The sequence below is a fragment of the Lampetra planeri genome, unplaced genomic scaffold, assembly GCF_965212315.1.
Source record: "Lampetra planeri unplaced genomic scaffold, kcLamPlan1.2.h2 scaffold_1773, whole genome shotgun sequence".
NCBI classification, from domain to species: Eukaryota; Metazoa; Chordata; class Hyperoartia; order Petromyzontiformes; family Petromyzontidae; genus Lampetra; species Lampetra planeri.
The window spans coordinates 1-25,601 of record NW_027614511.1 but is presented as its reverse complement, the minus strand read 5'-3'; the positions used below and the strand labels follow the sequence as shown (position 1 = coordinate 25,601).

The following is a 25,601-nucleotide window of genomic DNA, read 5'->3' as shown; positions in this document are numbered from 1 at the left end:
TGCTGCTATAACAATCAGCTAAATATTACTAGTAATGGTGCTGTTAGCAGCAGCAGCAGACCAACCGGTTTTATGAAGAGTTCGGGGTTGACCGCGCGGAACAGGGTGCTGGTCTGAGCCCCCCTCAGCCCGGGAGTCCTGAAGCCTTTTTCCACGGGACTCTCCTTCCCTTTACCGGCCTCGTTATCGGACATGTCCGGTCAGATATACTAGCTGTTTACAAAACGTCTGCCAGTGTAAAAAAAAAACATGGGGCTTGTTTAGAACGTCTGTATAGAGGCCGCCATATTTAACGATTACAGGACACAGGAGAAGACGAAGAAGAAGACGTAAAGCCACAGCGCCCCCAGCGGTCAGCGATGGTACGTCTCCAGAGCCGGAGCCAGGATTGTGGGACATGACATAATATATAAAATATCGTATGAGGTGTCAGTCTCTTTCCATTATTTACATGACCAATTTATGCTTTAAAGTCGGTTGTGATGGCACACCAAAGGATATTCAACAATATATATAGGATATGAAGTTTTGTATTGAAATATATATATATATGTGTGTATATATACACACACACATATATATATAATTATTTGTGTGTGTGTGTGTGTGTGTGTGTGTGTGTGTGTGTGTGTGTGTGTGTGTGTGTGTGTGTGTGTGTGTGTGTGTGTGTGTGTTTTTTAATGCAAGTCAGGTGTTTCGCCGTCATCTGTGTTTATCTTCCCTAACCGTCGCGACCCAATCTCCCTCCACCACCTACGTTAGATTCATAATAGCTAGGACCGAGGTCATAACACCGAATGCTGAAACAGAAACCATCTCTGCGACCAATGGTGAGCAGCTTGGACCCAGCACCGGCGCTGCGTACGTAGCGACGCTGCAAGAGGACGCGCTGAAGTTGGGTAGGAAGATGGCGGACGAGGAGGCCGAACAGGACCTAAGTCCGAAGAATAACATCGGCGTAACGACAGGAGAACTCAGACAACGGTTGCAAGAATTACAAGAAATATTGGTTAGCGCCAGCAAAGATTGTCCAACCCAGTCTTCTACTGAATATTGCCAAGAATTCTGCAGGGTGAGTCATGTCCCCTCATATGTTGCCACTTACGTTAGCTAACATCACCTAACATTAAAATAACGGGCTGTATATGGGTTATGTATATGGGTTATGCCAAAATGTTTGACGTGGTGAATGTTATGTGCAACAACGCAATGATATAATTCTGACTAGCAGCTTAAGTTGAGCGCATACAAGGCTAGCTTCGTTAGCAGATATTGTAGCGCATGCTAGCTCCGAGCTGTGTCTGCAAGAGACAGCGTAGTTGTCTTAAGCTGAATATTAAGTGTTGTACAAGTGACAAATTTAGCTGGCTGACACACAACACTACTGGCCTCATGAGGGAAACATGACGGTTTGTGATTCGTCGAAGATAATAGCTGGTTTCAGTTGAACGTTAGCATGTCAGCCTCCTAGCACTACTCGTAATTAGCTTAGCCTTTAGCCGTGTATGTTGAGCTACGTGCGCGTGCTGGTGGTAGTAGTTACACTGATTGTCGCTGTTCAACTTTGAGTATTTTCTGTTATCACATGAACTGTTTATGCTTTGTAGCCACAGTACGTCGTGATCAGCAAATGACGAGTACTCAGTAACACCTAGTGTGACATGAAACGTTTGATAGTAATGTAAAGAAGTATGACAAGATACGGTGTCGATGCGTTTCGTGTGTACGTGCAGAATGGACCGCACGTATTTGATTGGCAGGTACGCTGCTTTTCACAATTGTTCTATGTTTCAGCCTGCAATGCCCTAATGGCAAATATTCTCTCTGCTTTTATGTGTTTGGGATGGGTTAGGCTTGTTTTGTGCGTACATGTGTACCAGGAGGGCGGAGGCTCATCAATATCTTGACTGCCATTGTCTTTAGAGGTCAAATCCATCCAATGCAAAGTGCCCATTGATCCCAGAATGAATTAGGGTAGTGAAACAGGGGCAATGGAAGAAAATGGAGTATGTAATTTAGTCAACAGTGTCGTTTAGGAGGGCTCATGTAAATGGATAATAAGAATCCCTCAAAATGTGAAGCAAATTTTCATGGTATAGATGCATTACAGTGAAGGACTGAAGGTGATACTTTAATTCTGCTATCACACTACTCTGGTTATCGTGAAGATTGTATATATAACAAAGTGTAATTGAATCCCTCACATGTACTGTCCAGAACAGAATTTACTTGTGTAGTTGAATACAATAACCACATTCATACAACAACTAGGGCTTAATAATAACCAAGATAACATGTCAATACTATTCATCTAAAATTAGTATTAAACATTAATGAAGTGATAGAAAGTTATGTTATGAGACGAATGATAAACAAACTGGTCTTGTGAGAGAAGCATCGACAGACAGAGAAAAGGTTATCTTGACATTGTCGTCAGTGCTTTTTTACATCAGTGAAACATTCTCCTGTGTTCATGCAGTGATTTGTGAATAGAACATTCAGAGTTGTCTCCTCATCCTTCATGGCCTCACATCACTGCACAACTCTTCATCCACATTCTCAGCGAAGTGACATCAGCATACTGTATTTGAATCAAGCTTTGTGACGTGAGGGTGCTGTTTGCTTTGTGAAAACACCTGTTCAATGCAATGAAAAGTTTCTCTTGCTCAAGAAATGCAAGGAAACATGTCACAAGCAAAATGTCTTTAATCACATTTATTTTAAGTGAGAAAGCACGTTATTTTTCTTAAACATAGTATAAACCGTTCATGGATTGCTCCATTGTGACTAAATGACTGTTGTCACCTCACTGCAGACACTTGTGGAGTATGCAGGTCGATGGCAGCTGGATGACGACCCTTTGCCACTTGTGGAAGTGTACATGATTTCTCTGTTGAGTTATGCCCAGGCCTCCACACACCTGTCCCTACAGTGTGAAAATGTTTGCCTGGTTGTCGAGAGGCTCTCGTTGTAAGTACATTTTCAAAATGATAAACCTAAGCAATTCTGATACCAAAAAACGGCTTATGTTTTTTACCGTTCTCTCACTGATTTTTGTGCAGGAGTTTTGTGGAAGTTTTGATGTCCCTGAAAGATGATGTGCCAGACGTCTTCTGGAAAGAGTTCAAGTCATGTGTCCAGGTAAAGTACGCAATGAAAAACAATATTTTAAGCAAAAGCTTAAGATGTAATTATCATTGACTGACTTTCTCCTCAGGGACATTTAAATGTATCAAAGAAAATTTCACAGATCTCAGTCACTTCAGAGCTATTTGTTGATATTTCCAACCAGGGCTCCATATCGTGACATGCAACATTTCTTTCTTTCATTTCTTCACAATATGTGGTATTGAATATGTACTGCCAGCTTAAAGTGCCAGAGTACAGGCGTCAAGTCTTGCCAACTAAGATGTGTACATGCAGGAAGTGGCCAGCTGATGACTTGACTACATTCTTTTTTGGAAAATTCTGCTTGAAGTCTGCATTTTACACTTCTGCAGTGTATGAGCGCTGTCTTTTTGATGTTTGTTGTGTCATAATGCCTCAGCAGAGAAGAAAATGACTCACAGATCATTTGATTCAATGAGTAGAAATGGTAACAGTCAAATAATCCAGTTCCACTGAGATAAAATCCACTGATTAACAGCTGCCTGCTGGCAGAAATCTACTGTAGACACTTTCTGGTAACAATCTTGCTTGTTTTAATTACATTCAGAAATGATCAATTGTTTTGTCACCATGTACCATTTTTGTGTGAACCTGTCTGTAAGTTTCAACAAGGCTGAACAATTGAAGAAAAAAAAGTGTATAAACATTTTCAACTACAATGGCTAACTCATTACTTGTGGTTGTAGTGTAATGGGAAATGCTATGCTGATTGTGTGAGATATGTAGCAGATCTTTGTGTTATTTACTAAAATGGTCGTAATAGCTTGCAGGCCATTTAATGTTGTGGCGGATGATCAGACACTTGTTAGCTTGAGGATGTTTTCAGCATATGCGTGACCATGTGGCACTCTTGATGTTATGGAGAAAATTATTGACAGTATTGTTTTATATTGTTGCCTCTCCTGTGTTGATGAGAATATTATATACGATTATACGATTGTTGGCCAGCCCTATTGTATGCTCTATATGAAACTGTTCCACTTCCTGCGCATAAATTCACTCTTGATTTTCAAGCTCTCAGACACTCAGATGTCCTTTATGTTGTCTGTAAGTGACTCTTATCTGTTGCATACAGTTGTCCCGCAATAAGCTGCAGGAGAATGGGATCACTCAGCTGAGCCTGCTGTCTGTTTTGAGCCGGTATGATGGCCTCTGGACCAACACAGTCTTACAAGGCCTTCTGTCCAATGAAGACCTACAGAGCGAGCAAGGTGGGTTTCTACATGAGTCTCTAACCCCCGGGAATATGTATGTTCCTCAGTACGACTGAGGAACATTTCTAATCAACAACAGCACCCACAACGAACTGATTCTTATGATGTATAATAGAATGTTAATAATTTAAAACTGTCCTGGGTTTACTGTTCCAATGTTAGCTGGTTAGTTAATATGTTAGTTAGATGTGGGAGACATTGGACTATGATGTTGTCCACATTGAGTTTTAATATATTATTTAAAAATAACTACAGGTCAAATTACACAATGAATCAGTGTTATTGATTATTCATAGTTCTTAAAACTGCCTCTTCTGGTTTTCAGTCGAAGAATTTCTCGTGCAGGAGGGAGTGGTCCTGTTGCAAATGAGAGTGAAGCAGCTCATAAAAGACAATAAGCTAGAGAAGGCTGCACATCTGGCAAAAGCATGCTACGAGAGTCCTTCCTTCAACGACAAGGTACCATTCAAGCAGATGTACCTGGTCTGCCTCTGTGCTACCTCCACACAAGATCAGCTCATGGACCTGGTAAGTTTGGCAGCGCTGAAGCTCAGTACACAGGAAAAGACTGTAGCCTGACATTGTCACTGCCTCTTTAGGGCCCAGTCACCTCCTTTCCTTTTGCTGTGCATGTGGCTAGCTAACATAACTGTCCCCAGACTGAAGCAGTTACCAGGTGCTAGTAGTCAGTGATACCATTATGACTGCCCTCACCATAGGTAGATGCCACATGTCTTCTTGAAAGCTAGTGCACATGGTTTCTACCAACAAAGGCAGTTACTTAGCTTCAGATTTTGAAATCAAATCATGTTCAACCTTTTGCTGTTTTGGGACCGTGTGGATAATGCATTTATGAGATTGGTTTGTTGTGATGTAAGGTTGCATTGGCCAAGTTCTGTCTTTCTGAATGGGATGCTTGTGGCAACCTGTTAAACATGTCATGAATGTGCTGTAGCTCGCAAAGGAGGACTGCCGTGATGCATTAGAGATGATCTGCAACCTGGAGTCAGACGGAGATGAGAGAGCAGCTTTCAGCTTATGCTCAGCCTTTCTGACGCGGCAGCTTCTCCAAGGAGAGGCATACTGTGCTTGGTAAGAAGTCATCACCCCCCCACCGCCCTGTGTGATTTTCATCCTCAAAGACTTTTCTTTATGCCAAAGAGCTCAAGTTTGTTTGTCAAAATGACAGCATGCATAAGTTTGTCTGAAATGAAATAAGATTGCATGTTAATCTGGCTCGCAAAACGTTTTGGTGTGGAGTGAATACGTCGCTGGAAAAAGTAGCTACTCATACGTACACTCTGTCCAACTGAGTGGATGCATCTTGTTCAGGAAGTGACAACACAGCACACACTCCTGTGTGATATTCATTGTAATACTTGATTTACTAAATGAATTTGCATATCATTTCCCAATACGGAAGAATGATTGATAAATACTGACAGTTATGTTCATTTCCTTCAAACCAGGGAGCTCACACTGTTTTGGAGCAAGCTGCTGAAGAGATTAGAGCAATCAGAGCAGGTCTTCCTCGACAAATGCCGCCAGATGTCCTTCCTGTCTAAAACGGTCTACCACATCCTATTCCTCATCAAAGTCGTCCAGTCAGAGGTCAGTAAACTGTGATTTACTGTTCACTGAAGTGATGGCCCACTGTAAAGGAAGAAAATGAACAGTGCAGAACAGTAATATGATACTATAGAGTGAAAAAGATTATTAACAGAAAAACAGTTGATTTTAGAAGATGTCAAAGATTAAAAGGTGTGTATGTATTTGAGGTGTCAGAACGGTGTGGATTTGGCTCAGATGTTGCTTCATGCCCAAATCTATGAGCTCATCAGGTTAAATCAACAGTTTTCTTACATGTGATTCATCAGACTCATACTGTTTACTTTCTCTATCTTTCCTAGATGGATAATGTTGGGTTGCCAGTCTGCATAGAAATGTGTATCAGGGCCCTACGGATGGAATCGAGTGACGGAAGCACCAAAGCCACTGTGTGTAAAACTATTTCCTGTTTGCTTCCCACTGACCTGGAAATTAAGCGAGCCTGCCAGCTGACAGAGTTCCTACTGGAGCCCACAGTGGATTCATACTATGCCGTGGAGACTCTCTACAATGAGCCTGATCAGAAACTAGAGGAGGAGAACATGCCTGTTCCTAACTCTCTCCGGTGCGAGCTCTTGCTGGTCTTGAAAACCCAGTGGCCTTTTGACCCAGAGTTCTGGAACTGGAAGGCACTGAAGCGACATTGTCTCGCACTGATGGGCGAAGAGGCTTCAATAGTGTCATCTATTGATTTGTTGAATGACAATGAGGACGCTGAAGAAGAGGAGGCGTTTACGGACATCCCAGACCCCTTAGTCAGCAGCACCTACGAGCTGGACGAGGTCTCGGACAAGAAACAGAAAAACAGAGAAATGAAGAAACTGAGAGAAAAGGGGTTTGTATCAGCTCGGTTCAGAAACTGGCAAGCATACATGCAGTACTGTGTGCTGTGTGACAAAGAGTTTCTCGGCCACAGGATAGTACGCCATGCACAGACCCATCTGAGCGATGGGGAGTACAGCTGCCCAATATGTGCGCAAACTTTTACCTCAAAGGACACATTGATTCCCCATGTTGCTTCACATGTTAAACAGTCAAGCAAGGAAAGACTGACTGCAATGAATCCAAACAAGCGGTTGACTAAACCAGCTGCTCCTGTTTTTTCAGCTTTTAAGTCCAAGACTGACAACAGGCGTAGTGAAAATGGTGGTTCCCTAGGGCATAGAGGTGGGATGGTTCATAAGGCAAGGACTCAAGTGGCCCGGTGTAGGACAGAGCTTCCAGAGGAGAATATATGCCCTGTTGGACAGTGCAGAAGGACGTTCAAATATTTCAAAAATCTCATTGCACACGTTAAATCTCATGGAGACTGTGAGGAGGCTAAGAATTTCCTCGAAATGCAGAGGAAAAAGGTGGTCTGCCAGTACTGCCGCCGCCACTTTGTTAATGTCACACATCTTAACGATCATTTACAGGTCCACTGCGGTGTGAGACCTTACATCTGTATACAGTTGAACTGCAAGGCGAGTTTCCTGTCAAACACTGAACTCCTTGGGCACAAGAAAACGCATCCCGTTTTTAAGGTTAAATGCATGTTTCCAGATTGTGGAGATGTTTTCAGCGAGGCCTTTAAACTTTATGACCATGAAGCACAACATTACAAAACATTTACTTGTCAAGCCGTGGATTGTGGAAAGGTGTTCCGTACACAACAGCAGCTGAGTCGCACCAGGAGACACATGTCGCTCAAGAAGAAAATCCATCCTCTGAACAGACCAAACTCAATATGCAGCCCGGCCCGTCACTCTTTGAACAAATGCTCACCAATCATACACCCAGTAAGCAAGAAAGTTACCGAGAGAATTTAAAGTTTTCTATTAATCCAGGTGATGGAAAGATGGCGGACTCAGATGAGAATTTGATGAAATCTTCGCCAGTGGAGATCGCTGGACAGTACAGAGTCAAGGATGAACCACACGACTTTTCCCTCTTAAACAATCCGAGTTTAAATCAGTCAGTGATTCAGCCTGTGAACTCTCACCTGCCCAACCCTAATGGGCAGCTTTCAGCTGGTCATTGTTTGGATTACATGACACCACCCCAACAAAGCCCTCTTGTCACAAATTTTGAAGCTACTTATGGTAATATACCACAAAGTGGACAGCCACATATGTTCTCTAGAAATGAAAATAGGGGATCTATGAGTTACAGTGCTGACTGCAACTTAACATTGCCAGGACAGCCGGGGCTAGTATGCAGTAACAACGTAATAGTAGCACCACCCCAGAACTCTGTGGAACTCGCAATGTCACAACCACTTCCTCCAACTGTTACCCCACAGTCAGTAACTGGGAACAGACAGCAGAAGTCTTCATCATCCTCATCCATCGCAGGACCCCACAATGACCAGAGGGAGCGATATCACTGTGCACTTGAATCCTGCACAAGGACCTACAGCTCCCACAGAAGTGTTGTCAAGCATATGAAAACAGTTCACCCAGATTTCTACGAGCAGTGGAGTATTTGTCAGACTAAAATTCGGATAACGTATCCTCCAGCATTTAGCACGTCATTGACCGGACATATAAGGGCAGTCGTTTCGACACACAACCAGCAAGGCAACACATTACCAGCTCATGCTCAGAGGCACAACGTCATCCATCCCCCTCCCTTTAGTAACTCGAGCTCAAGCACAAACTATTCCAGCCTACCCTCCGATTCCTCTTTGGCTCACAACCAGAATCCCTCACTTCTGATGGAAAACGTTTTAAATCCAATCGTTCATCTAGAGAGAGAAAGTCTAATAACCCCACATTCAGAAGTTCCAGGTGGTCTGAACTGGCACCCAGTCCCCGAGACTGATCAAATTGCAAACTGTAGCTCTTCCCAAGGATATCCATCTAACATACAAGGGCTGCTAGAGGCACCCAGTGCAACCCTTCCAACTAGTATCCCATCATGTTCTATGATGGGGTCAACAATGAACAGATCAACCCAGTCCTTTGCACCATCTACAATACAAAACAAGTCCACGTCAGGTTTACCCTTGTACATGGACAGTGCAAAGGACGTGTTGCAAACTGAAAACCGTCTCTCACCTTATACATCACAGATGGAGTGCAGTTCGATCTCGGATGGAAGAACGGCAGAAAACAGCCACGTGACGCAAAATCACATGCAGTCCAGTTTTGGCTCTCACAACTCTGTGGGCCAAAAAACAATCCACCCTCCTCAAAACGCACCAGTCATCACTGACAGTTGTGACGATCAAAAGCGAACCAAAAAGAGCAGGACGAAATGGCCGGCGATTCTTCGGAATGGCAAATTTGTGTGTTGCAGGTGCTACAGAGAATTTGATAATCCCAAATCCCTCGGTGGCCACTTGTCCAAGCGTTCAATCTGCAAACCATATGAACCGTCTGAAACGTGCACTGACCTGCCCACATCGTTTCTCGACCTCCTCAATTCAGAGCCATCCGTCAGCACTGAGCAGCAACCCCTTCCATACACTTACCAGGAGAAGCCTCACCAGCCAGTCACAAGTGGCTTAAAAGCTACAAAAACCTTCCCGACTCTTAATTATCCACATGCTAATTTGTCATCTTATGGGAAAGTCGAGTCAAATGAGGATATCCTACAACAAATCACAGCTGAATCCAATATGTCTGATCTTTTTAATCCTGCACCCGCCCCCCAGCAGTTGTTCCAAACAGCTGGTCCTCCCCATGTATCTGCTGAGCGGTTTGTCGGGAACTCAGTCATTCAGCATACAGAGAACATCCAGCTGAAGCAGGATAACAGTACATATAGTATGGCCCATTATCCACAGCCACATGTTGATACCTTCACTGGGAATGAATTCCATGACCCGATTCTCTCTCAAATCCTCAGAGAAGGTCCTTCCCCAGCCTTGCGTGTTCCCTCAAACCACACGGCCCCAAGGGAAACTCTCAGTAAAGGATATCAGACTGAGGCAGCAAGCCAGGCACTAGACACAGATCCAAACCAAGTGAAGCAGACACTCTTACCTGGCAGTCAGCTCAGTGCTGCAGCCGCAGGCAGCAAGCAGCCGGACATGCAGAGGAGAACTGCTGAACTAGATATTAAAAGGAAACTAAGGGAGCAGATCTTAACTGGTGACTTGCAGCGTAGAAATAGCCACAGTCAATCAGGCACCACTGACCCTAACGCCCCTTCAAAGAGCTCCATGCCGTTTGTCCCAGTGTGCACTGAAATTTCTGGACAAAATTATAGGTTGCATGATGTAAAGAAAGAGTCTGCTAGTCAAGGACAAGAAAATTATCCAGTTAACCTTCGCTCTGATGACATAGAACAACTCTTGAGTTCCCAGAGTTTCACTGGTTTCCGAGAGAGCCTCACCCCACAGCAGGAGGTGCTGAGCCCCACGGGCACTCTGGTGCTTGATGGCGATCTTGAGCCCTCTCACTTAGCAGCCAGCCAGCAGCCCTGGGAGACAGAAATCGAAAGGGCGTTTGAAAAACTCAACTTGGTCGGAGAAGGGGCTGATCAGGTCTCGTCCTCTGTGAAGCAGAATCACGTCAATGTGACCAATCACACTGTGACAAAGGAAGTTTTGCAAAGTGAAATCTTCATCAAGCCCTTTGCTTGTGACGTTGAGAACTGCGCTTTTAGCTCCATGTCGAGTGATTCACTTTGGAAGCACCTCTCCAAAGTCCACAACTATACATTAGAGATGGTGAATATGGTTAAAAAAAGATATGGACAGTACGCGCCTTTCAAATGTTTAAAATGTAGTAAAACGTACACACGCAACTCAAACCTTCGCACTCACTACCAGTCTTTTCACAAGTTATCCATGAAAGAGATTGAGGATTTGGATGCAAAACGCAGACAAGCCAAAGCCGCTGCAACTGCGGCTCTGACAAAGCGCCCAGTTGGAACACAGAAGCCTCCGGTGGCTCAGTCCTCCAGAGCATCTCATTCATCAGCAGAGAGCAGAACGCAGTCATACACGCCCCAGGATTACCAGTCCCAGACACCTACTCCGGTCAAAAACATGGACGTAACTCAACAGAAGCTAGTCCGTCCAGCTAGTAACTCTGCATTAATTCCGCTCCTGCAAAGATGTCGTTTGCCCAACCACATCCTGACTCAGCCCGGACAGCCCCAGACCCCCATCTCCTCCAGTCAGTCAGCACAGTCAAGAACAGCAGCGGATCAGTTGATACGCGGACATCGAGAGCAGTCCGATGTGGCCTCACAACATCTGAGTGGTCAACAAGTCGGAGCTCATTTGACCAAAGGGCCAGGTCCTGTCACCCAGACTCCCTCCGGCCCTCCCCTGGCCACCAGGCCGCAGCTCTCTGGCCAGCAACAGAGTATCATCAAACAGGAAGTAGTTAAGCCGCGCATGGACGTTACCAAGAAGACAAAAGAGAAGAAGTCCAAATCAGGTGATGCCCTGAGTCCATACAGACCGTATTGCTGTGTTCATCAGGGCTGTGTGGCGGCCTTCGCCGTCCAGCACAATCTGATCCTCCACTACAGGTCCGTCCACCAGTCTGCTCTGTCAACGCTGGAGGTGAACAAGGAGCAGGAGGAGAGCAGCGAACCAGAGGAGATGATGGACCAGGATGAGTACGAGCCAGAGATTGAGCTGCCGGAAGTTTCTGAATTCAGATGCCAAGTCAAAGACTGCTCCCGGGTTTTCCAGAAAGTCCCCAATCTTCTGCAGCATTATCTGCAGCTCCACGAGTTCAGTCTCGACAAGGTCGGCGGTCTCATGTCTGGCATCAACCTGGGCAAGTTTGACTGTGGCCACCAAGACTGCGCAGCAACCTTCACTGCTTTCTGGAAGTATATCAGGCATGTCAGAAAGGAGCATAAGGATATAAAGCTCGACAATCTCGAGCAGTTAAATGGCTCATTCAAATGTGAAATGGAAGGCTGTGACCGCTGGTACACCACAAAGTCCAACATGCTCCGACACGTTATGATGAAGCATAAGGAGTTTTACCAGCAGAAACTAAGGAACCAGCTGATGACGGACGATGAGATGAAACACAACTCCAAGACTCTGCATCACCAAATTGCCAAGACTGGTAATGGCAAAGAAAACATAGAGAGCAATAAAAAGGTTCTACAGAGGAGAAGTGACACAAAGAGGGTTGGGAGGACAAACAACCACTGGACGAAATACGGGAAACCCTCTTTGAAATCCAAAGTGGAGGCGTCAGCGATGTGCACCAAGAGCTTTCCTCTACAGTACCCTTGTATGATAAAAGGTTGCGAGTCTGTCATGAAGTCAGAGAAAAGCATTTTGAAACATTACGTCGGACACGGACTCTCGGAAAAGTACCTGGAGCTGCAGAGGAGTTGCTTCATATTCTGCAAGAAGTTCCCCAGACAGAAGAGCCGCTCGGTGCGAAGCGATGACTCCAAATCTGACGCTGCCTCAGAACCGTCGGACGACGACGTCCCAGCAGACACCACGGAGGAGGAAGGAGAATATGGATACTCAAAGCCTGTCCTCCGCAAGAGAGCCGCCAAAGCCTCGGTCATCCCGGCTGCGCTGTGTGATAGTAAACTGTCAAATGACGAGAGCTCTGACGGATCGGTGGTCATCAAACGCAAACGGGGACGACCACGCAAATTCATCGAAAAAATGATCAGCCGCAAGAAACCCCCCCGGCCCGACGTCCCCGCCAAGGAGGACTGTGAATCCGAATCGTGCCCGGCGGTGCTGCAGGAGATGAGCAGGCCCCTCTCCTCCTTCAAGCCCATGGGATTCGAAGTGTCTTTCCTGAAGTTTCTGGAACAGTCCAACAAATCGGATCCCGTGATGAAAAAGATGGACGCGTCGCATCAAGTGTGGACGAAAGCATCCAGCTTGAACGGCAAAAACACGTGTGTCCGCTTCAGGAACTATGGGAATCTAAAGTCGCTGAGTAAGGTGAAGATCGTTTTGGACAGCACCTTCTCAGGCGTCTCTGACCTCATTTTGAAGCAGCTCCAGGACATGAATCCCACTGTGGTTTTAGAGAAGGAAGCAGAGTGAAAGAGGGGGGTGTTGTATTGAAGCAGAATCTCAGGACTGACATGAGGCACATCTGCTGCTGACTGCTGCGCCGAAAACGTTTTTGTTTTTAAAGTCCCCACTATTAAAAAGTGTTTTAAAATATGTAATGGTCTGTAAGATCTGTTTTTTTTTTTTTCTTCAGAAAATGATTAGCATGTCTTTATTTATGCAATGTGCACTTGAAACTCGAAGTGCTGAAAGTTGAAATCCGACATCCATTTCTGTCTTAATGATCCCTGTGGGACTTAACACCATGGACTTTGAGGGGAGTTGTGTCGTGTGTAGTTTGTGATTTGCAGAAATCGATTGTGGTTTGTGTATATATGAAATCTGCCACCAGCAGTCTTATTAATAAATCACTTTTTTTTTTTTTTTTTACAATCACTTCCATTTGTTTTTTTTATTTGTCTCAAGCAGCTGATTAACTTGCAGTGAGATCTTTTCCCGTGTAGTGTTTGTTGTAGGAGGTACATTCATGCGCTCCCAGTTTGGAAATGTCTTAAGTACGAGTAAGAGATTCTCGCCCCACTGGAATAATGAAACTCTACAGCTGTGAAGTCAGGAAATATGAACTGAGTGGTCAAAGATCTAAAGTGTCTCCTTGGATCTGTTGAAGATGAATATGAGACTTGGCATGATTGACCTGCACTCTAAAAGGCAAAAATGAACATTTGTCAAGTTTTGAAGAGTTTCTTGAAGGAATCTTGATTTATTTCCGACTGAAATGATCTGACTCATGAGGATGAAGGGGAAGGAGATGGAGTGAAAGTGTTACTCGTAATTCCTGAGTTAAAATGAGTTTACCTGATACTGGATTAAAAGTTTTCTAATATTAATGAATATATATATTTATTGCACCTAAGTTGTTGCATACAGATGCCACACTTGCCCAAATCTTGAACTAGTTTTTACCGCTGGCAGCTCCATTGTCTGTCACTGACTTCTGACTGATTCTCTTCATCTGTTCGTCTTTTTGCCTCTGAGAAAGCTCAAGCTGTTAGAAATCACATTCTGCCATCTTGTGGCTTGTCTTGTAACTGCAGCTTGCTCGTTTCCCATCAAAACCTTCATGTACAATTTGTTGTGTTGTCCAGTGGAACAACTATAGTATGAAGTGGAAACTTGGATTTGGTGATCTAGGTGAGCAGGAAGAGCTCCCATCAAGGAGACAGGACTCGGTGGTCAACCTTTGACCTTAGCGTCAACCCAGTGAGAACCAGAACCTAACCGGCATGTTTTATTTACTGAAGGAGGGTGTTATGAGATCTGACTCATCAAAGTTACATGTGTCGGTCCATTAGCGGTTTAGAGGCGTTTGCTCCCCTAAACAAGGTGAATGGTATTATTTGCAGCACACAGCTCCATGGTGACGTCTGTGTACACGCACACACACACTAAACCTGATACCTGCCTGTCCAGCAGGCGAACAGGAGGAACTTCCTGCTCACTGCGTTTACAGTGATTCCCGGTACGGTTTATATTCAAAATACAGTGTTTTGATTACAAATTTGTCCTTATTTTCAACTTCACCAAGAGCTGGAAGACGGAGGAGGATCAGTGAAAGTGACCTCAGAAGAAGATCCAGGGCTGGTAAGTGCTGCTCTCATGGCTCTTTACATGTCAGTGTTTTCTTTTTTCATCAGTCGATCTGTCTGAGACACACACGACCTCTGACCTGTTGAACAGATAGACTCAACTGTGTACTAAACTATCACCTTTAATTTGACCTTGTAACACAGTGACTTGAATTCTGTCAGCAAGCACATCATGATGTTAGAATAGTTTTGAATACTTAGAAAGTATGTATTGTACGTCAAGCAACACATTTCAAGCATTCAGAACTCTTGAATTATAATATTCTACAAATGAGGTTTTACAAGACGGGGTCTGGAGCTTCCTCTGTTGTCAAAGAACACTGCAGACCTTTCAGCTGCTGCTCTTCTCCCAGAGCTGGTTTGAGGGCATTTGACTATTTGGATATCTCTTGGGTGATGATTGTCACAGATCTGCTGGAGGATGACTTATTTTAAAGGACAGCTCATAGATACTGCCATGTTCTGGTCTATTGTTTGTTAGTGATTGATGATTAAGACAAAGATCTTACACTTGAATATTTATCTGACTTCATATCGTAGGTTTTGTCAATTACTATTGAACTGATTTATTTCTTGGCAGGTCGCTGTGAGGAAAATGAACTGGGGCTTCCTGGAGAGCGTCCTCAGTGGCGTGAACGAGTACTCGACCGTCGTCGGCCGTATCTGGCTCTCGGTGGTGTTTCTCTTCCGGATCCTGGTGTTTGTGGCGGCGGCCGAGCAGGTGTGGAAGGACGAGCAGAAGGACTTTGTGTGCAACACGCAGCAGCCGGGCTGTGAGAACGCCTGCTTCGACCACTTCTTCCCCATTTCTCAGGTGCGCCTGTGGGCTCTGCAGCTCATCGTGGTGTCCACCCCCTCGCTGCTGGTGGCCCTGCACGTGGCCTACAGGGAGCACCGCGAGGCCAAGCACAAACGCAAACTGTACGAGGACAAAGGCAGCATCGACGGAGGCCTCTTCTGCACCTACGTCGTCAGCCTGGTGTGTAAGACGGCGCTTGAGGTCGGCTCCCTGCTGGCTTTCTACTTCCTGTACGGCTTCTACGTACCCATCATGCTCCGCTGCAGCCAGAGTCCCTGTCCCAACACCGTGGACTGCTACATCGCCAAAGCCACAGAGAAGAAGGTCTTTGTGTACATCATGGGCTGCACCTCGGCCCTTTGTGTCGCTCTGAACGTCGTGGAGCTGCTGTACATCGTGTGGAAACAGCTGTGGAAATGTGCCATCAGACGTTACGTCCCTGCGGAGGAAGAGAAGCCGTTCAGGTGCAGAGACTCACCTGCCTCCATTGTCAACCAGTTTGTCTCCACTGAGTTCTCAGCAAACACGCGCACAGCTCCGCCTGCATCTGCTGCTGAAAACCAGCTGCTCCAGTCCTGAAACATGTTCATGTTTACTCAACAAACTGATGTGGAGAGAGGAAAGAGCTAAGAGGAGTTCTTTAATGTATGTAGTATATGTTCTGTATGTTATTGCTGAGTATTTGTTTCAAATTCATGAAGCTAACCTTCAAACTGTACATTACTGTACTTTACTGTACATTACAAATATATAGTGTTTGTTTAGTTAATCCTGATTATGATTTTTTTTCCACTTAGTAAAGTGTGTATTTTTGTACTTGTATTAATATTCTGATCCTAGGAACAAGATCATTAATTTATTTGATTAAATAATAATAAGAAATAAATCTTGGTTGTCTGAAGAAAATGTTTGTTTGACAATGTTTTGATCCATATTGATCTTCATCAGGTTAAAAACGCTCACATGTTCTCTATAGATACCCATAGATCTTTGAGCTCTTAAAACTGATGAGATATATATATATATGTGTGTGTGTGTGTATGCATATATACACACACATATATGTGTATATACATATATTGATTAAGCAGTTCCACTTTCATGTCTTTCCAAGACTGAATACAAACTTGTTTAGAAATAGCAACACATTGTCATAGGTTGTTACCTTTTTATTTGAAAAACACAGTAACACATTTCATATTGTAGGCAGACAGACTGCAAGTAAGTAAAAGTTGGGTTTCAGACTTATGCATGCTCTTTTCGTTTGAGTAGCTTTTTAAAAGCCAGCTTGAAATCGTCATTAAAGCTAGTGTACAACAGGGGGTTGATGAGCGAATTGATATAACCCAGCCAGGTCAGGAAGTCTGAGATGAGTTGAGATGGTTGTAAAACTTGTAAACCCACCAGGAGCTCCTTTAGAAAGAAAGGCAGCCAGCACAGGATGAAGGCCCCAAGAATGAGGCCAAGGATTCGTGCTGCCTTCCTCTCACGTGACGTACATATCTGATTTTTCTCATCTTGCCCATCTGTGTCTGTCTCGAAGGAAGGGATGTGGATAGCAGCTTGGGAATTGTCGGCAGCCAGCGTCGGATCTGAGTTGGACAAAACTGAAACACAGAACGTGTGGGGCCCACGGCAATGATCTACAGAGTTCTGACTGCCCAGGCTGCGGTTGCTGAGGTGCCGCGAGGAGCCCCGTTTTTGGTACAGAGTCTTGGCCGCGTTGTAAATTCTGTAGTATAAGATAAGAATGATGATCATGGGGATATAAAAGGCCCCTAAAGTGGAGTAGATGGTGTAGCCCAGGTGGTCATGTTCTATGATGCACTGCTGCAGACTGACATTGCTGTGCCTCTGCCTCCAGAAAAGAGGTGGCATGGATATGAAAACAGAGATGACCCACACCGTTCCCACCATGATGGCAGCGCGGCGGGCTGACCGCTTGCGGGCATACTCAATCGCTTTGGTGATGGCCCAGTACCGGTCCAAGGCGATGACGCACAGATGTAGGATGGAGCAGGTGCAGCAGGTCATATCGATGCTCAACCATAACTGGCACACCACCTGACCTAGGGACCACGTCTCCATGGTGATATAAAAGATACTGATTGGCATCACGAGGACTGCCACCAGGAAGTCGGTGACTGCCAGGGAGCAGATGAGGTAGTTGGCAGGCAGGTGAAGCTTCTTGGTCGTGCAGATGGCGGCAATGACAGCACCATTGACGAGTGCGGTGAGGACCGTAAGAAGTCCGAGAACGACCACCAGAACCGCCCTCCCGTCTGTGAACCGACGCGTCTGAAGACTGCTGGCCGGTGAGCCTGTGCAGTTTGGTGACATTGGGTCCGAACGTGCCCGTCCCTGAGTAATTCTCCATGTCAGTCCCTGTCGGGTTCTGGATCCTCTTGGCTCCCAGGGAGACAATGCTCTCTACGGGGTCAAAGGTCATTCTGCCAAAAAAACCCAAACAGAACAGACATATACATCAGGGATCAGATCACAGAAGATCTTCGTCAACCATCAGAGCAGATGGTTGACGAAGATTCGAGCAGCTTTCACAATGAATTAGTTGCTCTTGTAAACGTTTTCTCTTGCACTTTTTCCTCCACCAACACTTCTGTCCTTACTCTCTCCCATTGTCTCATTCTTCATTCCTATTTTGTACCTGCTGACTCACAGAATGCGCAGCACAGTCGTACTGTTCCGCTCCGGAGGCAGTGAGTGTAAGGTGCCGCAAAGTCTGGCAGCATGAGCCTGTCAGTCTCAACGAGGGGCATAGAAAACCCTGAATCTGACATTTGAGCGGCATTGTTCAGGTGGAGATGAAGAAATGTCACATTTCCCAGCTATTGTAGCGAAATACCCTTTTTAATGAAGCGTCAATAGAATAGTGAGAAGTAAAGGGTGTTGCATTCCAACCATTTATGATTAGCAAAGTATACTGCAGGACACACAAATGCTCAGACTCCAGGGAGGTACTTCCTTTACAGCACACTGACAGCTCAGTATGTGTGTTTTGTGAGATAAAATGCTCACCACATGAAGGGATGTGCAGTTGTGCTTCCCTGTGGAGTTCCACTGCACCAGTTTTCAATAGTCCTCTGATCCAGAATATCTGCTGCTCGTTTAAATGTAGTTTGACTCATATTTACACCCATCAGACAGAGAGGAGATCTAATTGTGCTCTTGTAAACCTACACGCTGACTGACACTGACTTGTGGATTAAATGGACGTTGCTTATGCTACACACACTTTAAACTGATGTTCTGTCGTACATGTTGTGCATTAATATGTAGGTTTGATTGCATTTACATGCACGTGTTAATGTTTATTTGTATGTGTTTTATCATTTATAGTGTGTATTTACCTTCTCCTTTGGATGCATCATGAAACCTCTGAAGACCTCAGATCAACTCATGAGATCGTTTCGTAAATCTTTAATCTAAGGGTTCCATGTTCCAGCGAGTACTTAAAGAGTCAAATACTGTTATATATACTAGGTCAGCTGCTCAGCTTGATTGTGTTTACTTCAGAATATTCTATTTTTTGGTGTACATTATCCAAAATGATCAGTATACCACAGACTTGTCGAGGTTATTCGTTCAATTTCTCTGTTTGATCTCCACAGGGGACCACGGGCCCATTCAACGGGTTCTGATGTCTGTCCCATCGGTCTAGAAATGTGTATGAAGTGCTGCAAGTAATATTCATGGGGAAAGGTAATATGGAAAATGTTCCTCACCAGCCATAAGTGACCTATTGGAACACACCATTTAGGCGCTTGCTGCAGTGAAATTATGCCTAAAATGAGCAGTTGGTGCAGGCCAGAGGCTGCTACAAAGGGCTGGAGAAAGAAAATGGACTGAGACAATGTATAAGAAGGAGAGTTCTGTGGTTGGAGAATTGAGAAGAAAAAAAAGTGTAAAAAGTCTCATCTTGGCTGAATGCAGAGTGAGTCATCAGTGACTTATCTCTTAATGGGCTATTCAGCAGGAGAGCTGTGTGGAGGTGTGTGTTCGACTGCTAAAAGACCTTCAGTGCTGGAGTTTAAAACCTCTCCAGGTTGTAACATCAGATGAAGGAGACTTGATATGAATGAACTAACCGCCTTCTCATCGGTCAGTGCAACGACTAATCACATGTGACGTCCAGCCCTACACACACAGACCCAGAGGCACTGGGTGCTGTGTGGACATCTCAGACCCTCCGAAATGAGACTTTGACTGACAAACATCTGAAGAACCGTTGCTTTTTTATTCCAAAACCACACAGCTCTGACCGTGGGTTCTGCTCTGATCAGACTGCTGGGGAACACACGATGACACATACAGTATGTTCAAATGAGGTCACAACATAGCATCTTCAGACGTGCACAGTGGCACCGTGCTGCAATGACCCACCCAGACCCCAACCAACCAGTCAGAACATGAAATGAGGCCTGATGTGAGGACACTGAGTTCAAAGTGTGTCAGTGTGCTTCAGTGCTTTTATCATCCGACAATAAATAGGACAGACATGTCAAACTCACGTCTCCACCTGGTGTCACTCAGCAATTATTTAAGGGATTAAAAATAGACATTCATGACCCTCATTGTCAGATTCAGCACTGGCAGCTGGGTTTCAAGGTTTTCTCACCGCTACCTTCGCCTGTGTGATGATGACTATAATAGTAATGCATTCCCATTAGTAGTTCCTGAGTGTCTGAGAGTTTCCAATCTGGAGTACAGCAGATTTACAGCTCCTCATCATGTTTCTAGCCGACACTAATCAGCTGATTCATCGATCAGAGCAGAGTTATTAAGGGTCAACTCTTACACTCTTAGCAGACATCAATGTGTATGCAGATGACACACACAAATATCCATCTGTACGTCTGTGCTTGCACATCGAAGTGTTGCCGTAGCAACATATTCTGGCATCGTCTGGTATTATTGTTTTGGACACCCTGCATTTGCTCTGCAGCCCACTCTGTGGCACAGTGAGAGCCTTTACAGGCACGTCGGAATCTCAGCGCAGACGACAGAGGTAGCTGGAGGTTATTTCTTTTAAGCTCCTACTGCAGCTGGTGCATTTCAGCAGTCACACAAAAACCTTCTATAACTTCAACGTGTTGACAATCAAACACATCAGCTCATTGGTACCACGTGATACGTGTGGTAATGTCTTATGTGCTACACTAACAGAATATTCTGTCCATTCTTCCTGCGCTTGACTTCACACCGTATCTCATTACTCCTCATACTGTCAGGGGACGAAGACCCCGGTGAGCGCTTCAGCCGAAGGGTTGTCAGACAATCGTTCAGTTTGTCACTTATCGGCGCAGACTGACAGCTGCTTTCAGGATGTGTTTCAATGCAACATCCATCTGAGCACAGACACTTTATTCATCCACCGGGCAATTATAATGAAGTGGAAAAATCTCTTTGTTGTTTCACTTGGAGTTGTGGAACAGTAAAAATGATTCAGGTAAAAATAAATGATTAGGTATGTTCGTATTCAGGTGTATTCATGTGTTCATTTGTGCTGTGTGTCCAAACTGAATGCAGACCAGACCTGAGAGCACGTTCCTGTAATTCAAAACATCCATAACAACAGCCCACATTAACATTTAGCTTTGAACAGGTGAGCAGGGAACGTTTTAGTGTCTTTAACTGTCCCTCTCTGCGTTTTTATCTGGCTAAGGCATCAGAATCAACATGGCTGGAGGAGGCATGTCTCTAAAATCACTGACTCACTCGCTCACGAGGCTTATTTTATTAGGATTTGTGGAGGCAGAGGAACATAAAAGGTGGTGAATGAACTCCACAATGCTTTTAATTAACAAGAAAAGAGCAAAAACAAGAAAACACACACAACAACCCAAACATGTCCAACAATGGAAGGCGATGACAAAAAAAAGAAGAAGAACAGGACACAGGTGAGAAGAGCAGGCAGCGATCTGATTGGACAATGAGTGATCCACATTAAGGAGCAATGGCTGTATGAAGACAGAGAGAACCCAAATAGCAGACAAAACTTTTTCCCAATAACAGTAATACTATTGATCTGAAAGTTGTTCTTTCATCCTCTTTTGTTCTGGTTGTAGGTGTTGTTCCCGTTCATGTATCATAAAAGAAAGAAGGTCTCTGCACTGTGGCCGCTCTTCACCTGGGGAGTCAGGATCCCCTTCAGGGGTGAAGTACTGGTCAATTAACCTCATTAGAGAGACAAGTCCAATGTGTAAACAAAATGTTGTCCCTGCTACTGGACACACTTGTCCAACAGTATTATTTTCCAGTACAACTGTTGTTTTGTACAGTTCTACTGTCTCTTTCCTCGGTGCATGAATGACAATGAATGAGATTTGTGTGTGTGTGTGTGTGTGTGTGTGTGTGTGTGTGTGTGTGTGTTGATCGGCAGGAGGAAGATCTCCATCTTGTTGACTTGATCTGTGATTCTAGCTCATCCTGACTGTGATTTATGGCTGTTGTATGTTCCCACGTCAGCTCTCCATGTCTGTTTAAAGGTGTTTTTTGGTGTGTGTGTGTGTGTGTGTGTGTGTGTGTGTGTGTGTGTGTGTTCTGACAGATCCTGTCGATAGCTCTGGCTGTAACAAAGGAGGCTACAATATGTGCTTGTTTTGGACGGTTTCTCTGTTTTAACATGATTAAAACCACCAGGCTGATTTTCACGCTGCTCGGCAGGAGCAGCAGGGGCCATTACGTAAACATACAGATTGGATGTTTCCTGTGAGAAGTACGTGTTGAAATGCATTGTATATTTGTATTATCTGATAAATCCCTCATTATAACACAAGTCTTTACCTAATTAGTAGTAGTTTAACCCATAACTGTCGACATAGGGGAAATGACAGAAGTCTGTAATATTAGAATATAATATAACATCATGTAAAAAGAGGTGGATTCAGGATCTCTCTTTATCTGCTTATTTTAAAATTAGACACTTTATATTGAAGTAAGAAGTAAAACAGAGCGACGAATAAACCTTGTTTTCATCACAAACAAACAAAAAAGTCAGAATACTATTCAGTCTGACGTGTAAACCTGTGAAGGACAGATGCTGACAGTTGTTGCTTGAAGACCTCCAGCTGCACCTGTGGCCGCACACTCACATCCGACCACCGCACAGCACGTCCGCAGCACCTCCACGTCATCTCCCCTCACGAACCCGCAGCTCACTCACCACTGACATCGGGACAGCTTGCCTCCTCCACTCCGGGCTGGAATCGGGAGAAGATGGTCGATGTCTTCAAACGCCATCAGCCGTTCACCTGCAGCGAACTTCCCGGAGCATCTTCACTCCATCACTGCAGCCGCTGCAGCTCCTGCTGCTGTCGTCAGACTGCTGCTGCTGCTGCTGCCTTCAGTTCCTGTCGGGAATTATTATGACCATCCTCCACACAAAGACAGGATCAGATGGAAATTCAAACATCTCTTGTCCATGTGGAGCTCCACTCCTACTCCACGGTGCAGGACAGTAGATGACTTTGCCATGCATGAAGTGCTCCCCATCCCAGCCAATGAGAAAACACCTCCTCTGCCACTTGGACCAATCCTGTAACTCCATATCTGCACTCCTGGGTCCCTCAGACAAACCCCGCTCCTGACTGATGGGGGGGGGGGTTGAGTCTGAAGACCAACTAATGATGCTGAGCATCGACCTGTTACTTCATAACACTGACATTAATCTTTATTAAATGTGTCTTCAAGAATGAAGAGATTCATATTTCCATGGCAACCTTCTTTGCCAAAAGACCAGTTCTCCTTCAGCACCATATGAAAACACCTCAGTTGTGTTGAAAGCTGCAAGCTGAGGCCAAAACCTCCAACCATCTGACCGACACCAACATCTCCAACCTTCTGACTGCCAATTTAGTCATTTATTATCTATCAGGAATTCGCTGCCACGCGAGCAGTGTGCAGACAGTCAGCAGGAGCAAGGAAATTCCAACATGCTCTTTGTTAAGATGTGATGTGCACTGAATTCAGTGTATTCTTCTTAACGACCTTTATTTACAGTATAGATCTACTCGTTAAAGTCTGTCAGACCGTGTAACATCATGATATCCGCCCATCAAATACAAACAGCAGCAGATTTGTTCATTTGGCATAAAACAGAAACTAGATTGGCTTCAAATTCAATGAATAGCTAATACAAAGTACATGCGTAGTAAAGTACATTTGAACATCACGTCACAAATTGTGGTGAATCGAAGGTCTGAAAGGTATTTTTAGTTTATTTGTGGTTTAGATAGTAAATTAAATGAGAGTCATTTACTGCTAACTGAAGTAAACATCCACTAACGTCTGAATACCATCACACAAGTAAACAAACACATACAGACAAAGAAGCAAATGGCAGCATTGTTATGAAATGACCATCTGGAACAAGATCTGCTTGAAACATTCAGTGTGAACCTGCTGTGAAATCATTCTGGGATTAAAAAATAAAGATGCTGAAAACAATAATCATTCTCATGCACTGGGCATCGAAGGAGGTTCTCACATTTTGGCAAATAGTCTGTTCTTCCTCAGACACTTTCTCTGGCTGTCTCGTGTTACCGTAAACGTCAGAATAAGAGTGCACTTCTGATTTCAGGGGTGGTTTCTTTGACAGTGAACCTCGACTCTGAATGCCAGTGCATCAACCTGTTTTTAAATTGTTGTAAATGACATTTGACGTCCTTGTTGACGTGAATGATGCTGCAATTAAAGTCGTATGAACCCGAGGTGAGACATGGGTTTTAAGATTGATGAAAAACATCACGTGGAATGAATATAAAAATAGGGGGGAGGAGGTTACTCCGCTCGCTCCTCAACAGGCATGAGGTCTTTTGATTTATGACTTGATAGTCACACACGATCACACACGAGGGTGTGAAGTCGTTGGGAGGATCGGCTCCCGGCCCCACCGGGGGCTGAGCAGTCGTCTATTCTTTACGGACATGTTCCAAACAGGCTGGCAGTGATGTAATGCCGTCAACAGACCAGTGAGAATCAAGCTGTCTGTGATGTATTTACACAGACTGTAAGTGGGAAGTGTGTGATACGAGCTATTCTCCCACAAAGAGTAATTCTTTCACATGACAAATAAAAATACCGCCAAGGCCACAGATACAGACACACAGTATTTGTGTCAATTTATAACTCACAATGATGCTTTCATTGTTTCATGTGCTGTATTGCAAAATGTTGCCAATGTCTATAACTCCCAGTGCTTTCAAAACCGCACATTTCTATTTTTTTTTTTACAGCAGGTCAGATTACAAATGTCAGACAGAGCTGTAGCAGGAACAAATCTGTACAACTACACCGGAGGATAAGTGAGCTTTTTTTTTGGCTAGACAGCAGGATTAGATCAGTGGCTGCAATGAAAAACACGGCGGTGATGGAGACTAAAGTGGTGCTTGTGGACCAACAAGGAATGATGGAGTCCTTTCCGTCCTCTCAGAACGGAAAAAAAAAAGGAACTGAAATGGCTGCAGTCACAAGAATGAGGAGACTGAGTGAGCGGGAGCCTGTCACAGGGGTTCAGGGATTAATGGTGATGAGTGGGTGAGGAGACGATTTCTTATCTTGCAGAGTCGATGAGCTGCAGCAGGTGAAGCAGGAGGCAGGAGAGGAAAATCAGTTTAGGTCTGTGATTTACTGGACCACGGATTAGGAGACGAATAGCTGCTGCATGATGTAGGGAGGCACTAAGTTAAGTTAAGTTCTTGACCTTGACGTTTTCTCCGGAACATTCAGGATGAAACTTCGTTCCTGACGCAGAGAGAAGGACAAACCGTAAGGCGTGTAATGATGCAGATGCTGCAGATGATGTGTGAGAGCACAAATACAATAATGTCCCACAGTCCTGGAAAGTATCATCTCCTGACAGCGCCGAGGCTCAGAGTCTTATTCCTGTCGGAGGACAAGGCGCATGTTAATGAACCTAACTGGTTTACCACTGAGAGCGAGGTCAGATGACTGGAGATGTGTCATCTGACCTCGGTCCTCACGTTCTGTCCCTGCACATCACTGCTGGCGACAAACAGCTACCTCATAAGTGTGTTTCATCAAACTAAGGATCGCAGACATTTTCCCAGCATTTGACAGAAATCATTTTCAGGTACATACTGTAAATGAAATCAAATGAATAAAACATTAGTGAAGGACGGTTTTTAAAACATCAGCGCATGTTTTTCTATAGGTGATCAACTCTGCAGACCTTTGTG

General features: G+C 44.5%; 3 protein-coding genes across 3 annotated transcripts; 2 read left to right on the top strand and 1 right to left on the bottom strand.

Moving 5' to 3' along the window:
• Window positions 1–907: 907 nt before the first annotated feature.
• LOC144739890 (zinc finger protein 292-like) lies at window positions 908–12,969 on the top strand. The gene is given in 12 exon segments (XM_078622778.1): window positions 908–1,072; window positions 2,816–2,970; window positions 3,063–3,141; window positions 4,244–4,379; window positions 4,708–4,910; window positions 5,338–5,474; window positions 5,852–5,993; window positions 6,293–7,652; window positions 7,655–7,768; window positions 8,276–8,449; window positions 9,176–9,472; window positions 10,262–12,969. Coding segments are annotated over 12 exon segments (5,670 nt in total).
• A 2,211-nt stretch (window positions 12,970–15,180) lies between these two features.
• LOC144739892 (gap junction beta-7 protein-like) lies at window positions 15,181–15,963 on the top strand. The gene has a single exon (XM_078622780.1). It carries the CDS (start codon window positions 15,181–15,183, stop codon window positions 15,961–15,963), a length of 783 nt encoding a protein of 260 aa, XP_078478906.1.
• Window positions 15,964–16,629: 666 nt separating this feature from the next.
• On the bottom strand, window positions 16,630–17,724 carry HTR1E (5-hydroxytryptamine receptor 1E). Its single transcript, XM_078622779.1, has one exon. The coding sequence runs from the start codon at window positions 17,722–17,724 to the stop codon at window positions 16,630–16,632; it is 1,095 nt and encodes a 364-aa protein (XP_078478905.1).
• Window positions 17,725–25,601: the final 7,877 nt, after the last annotated feature.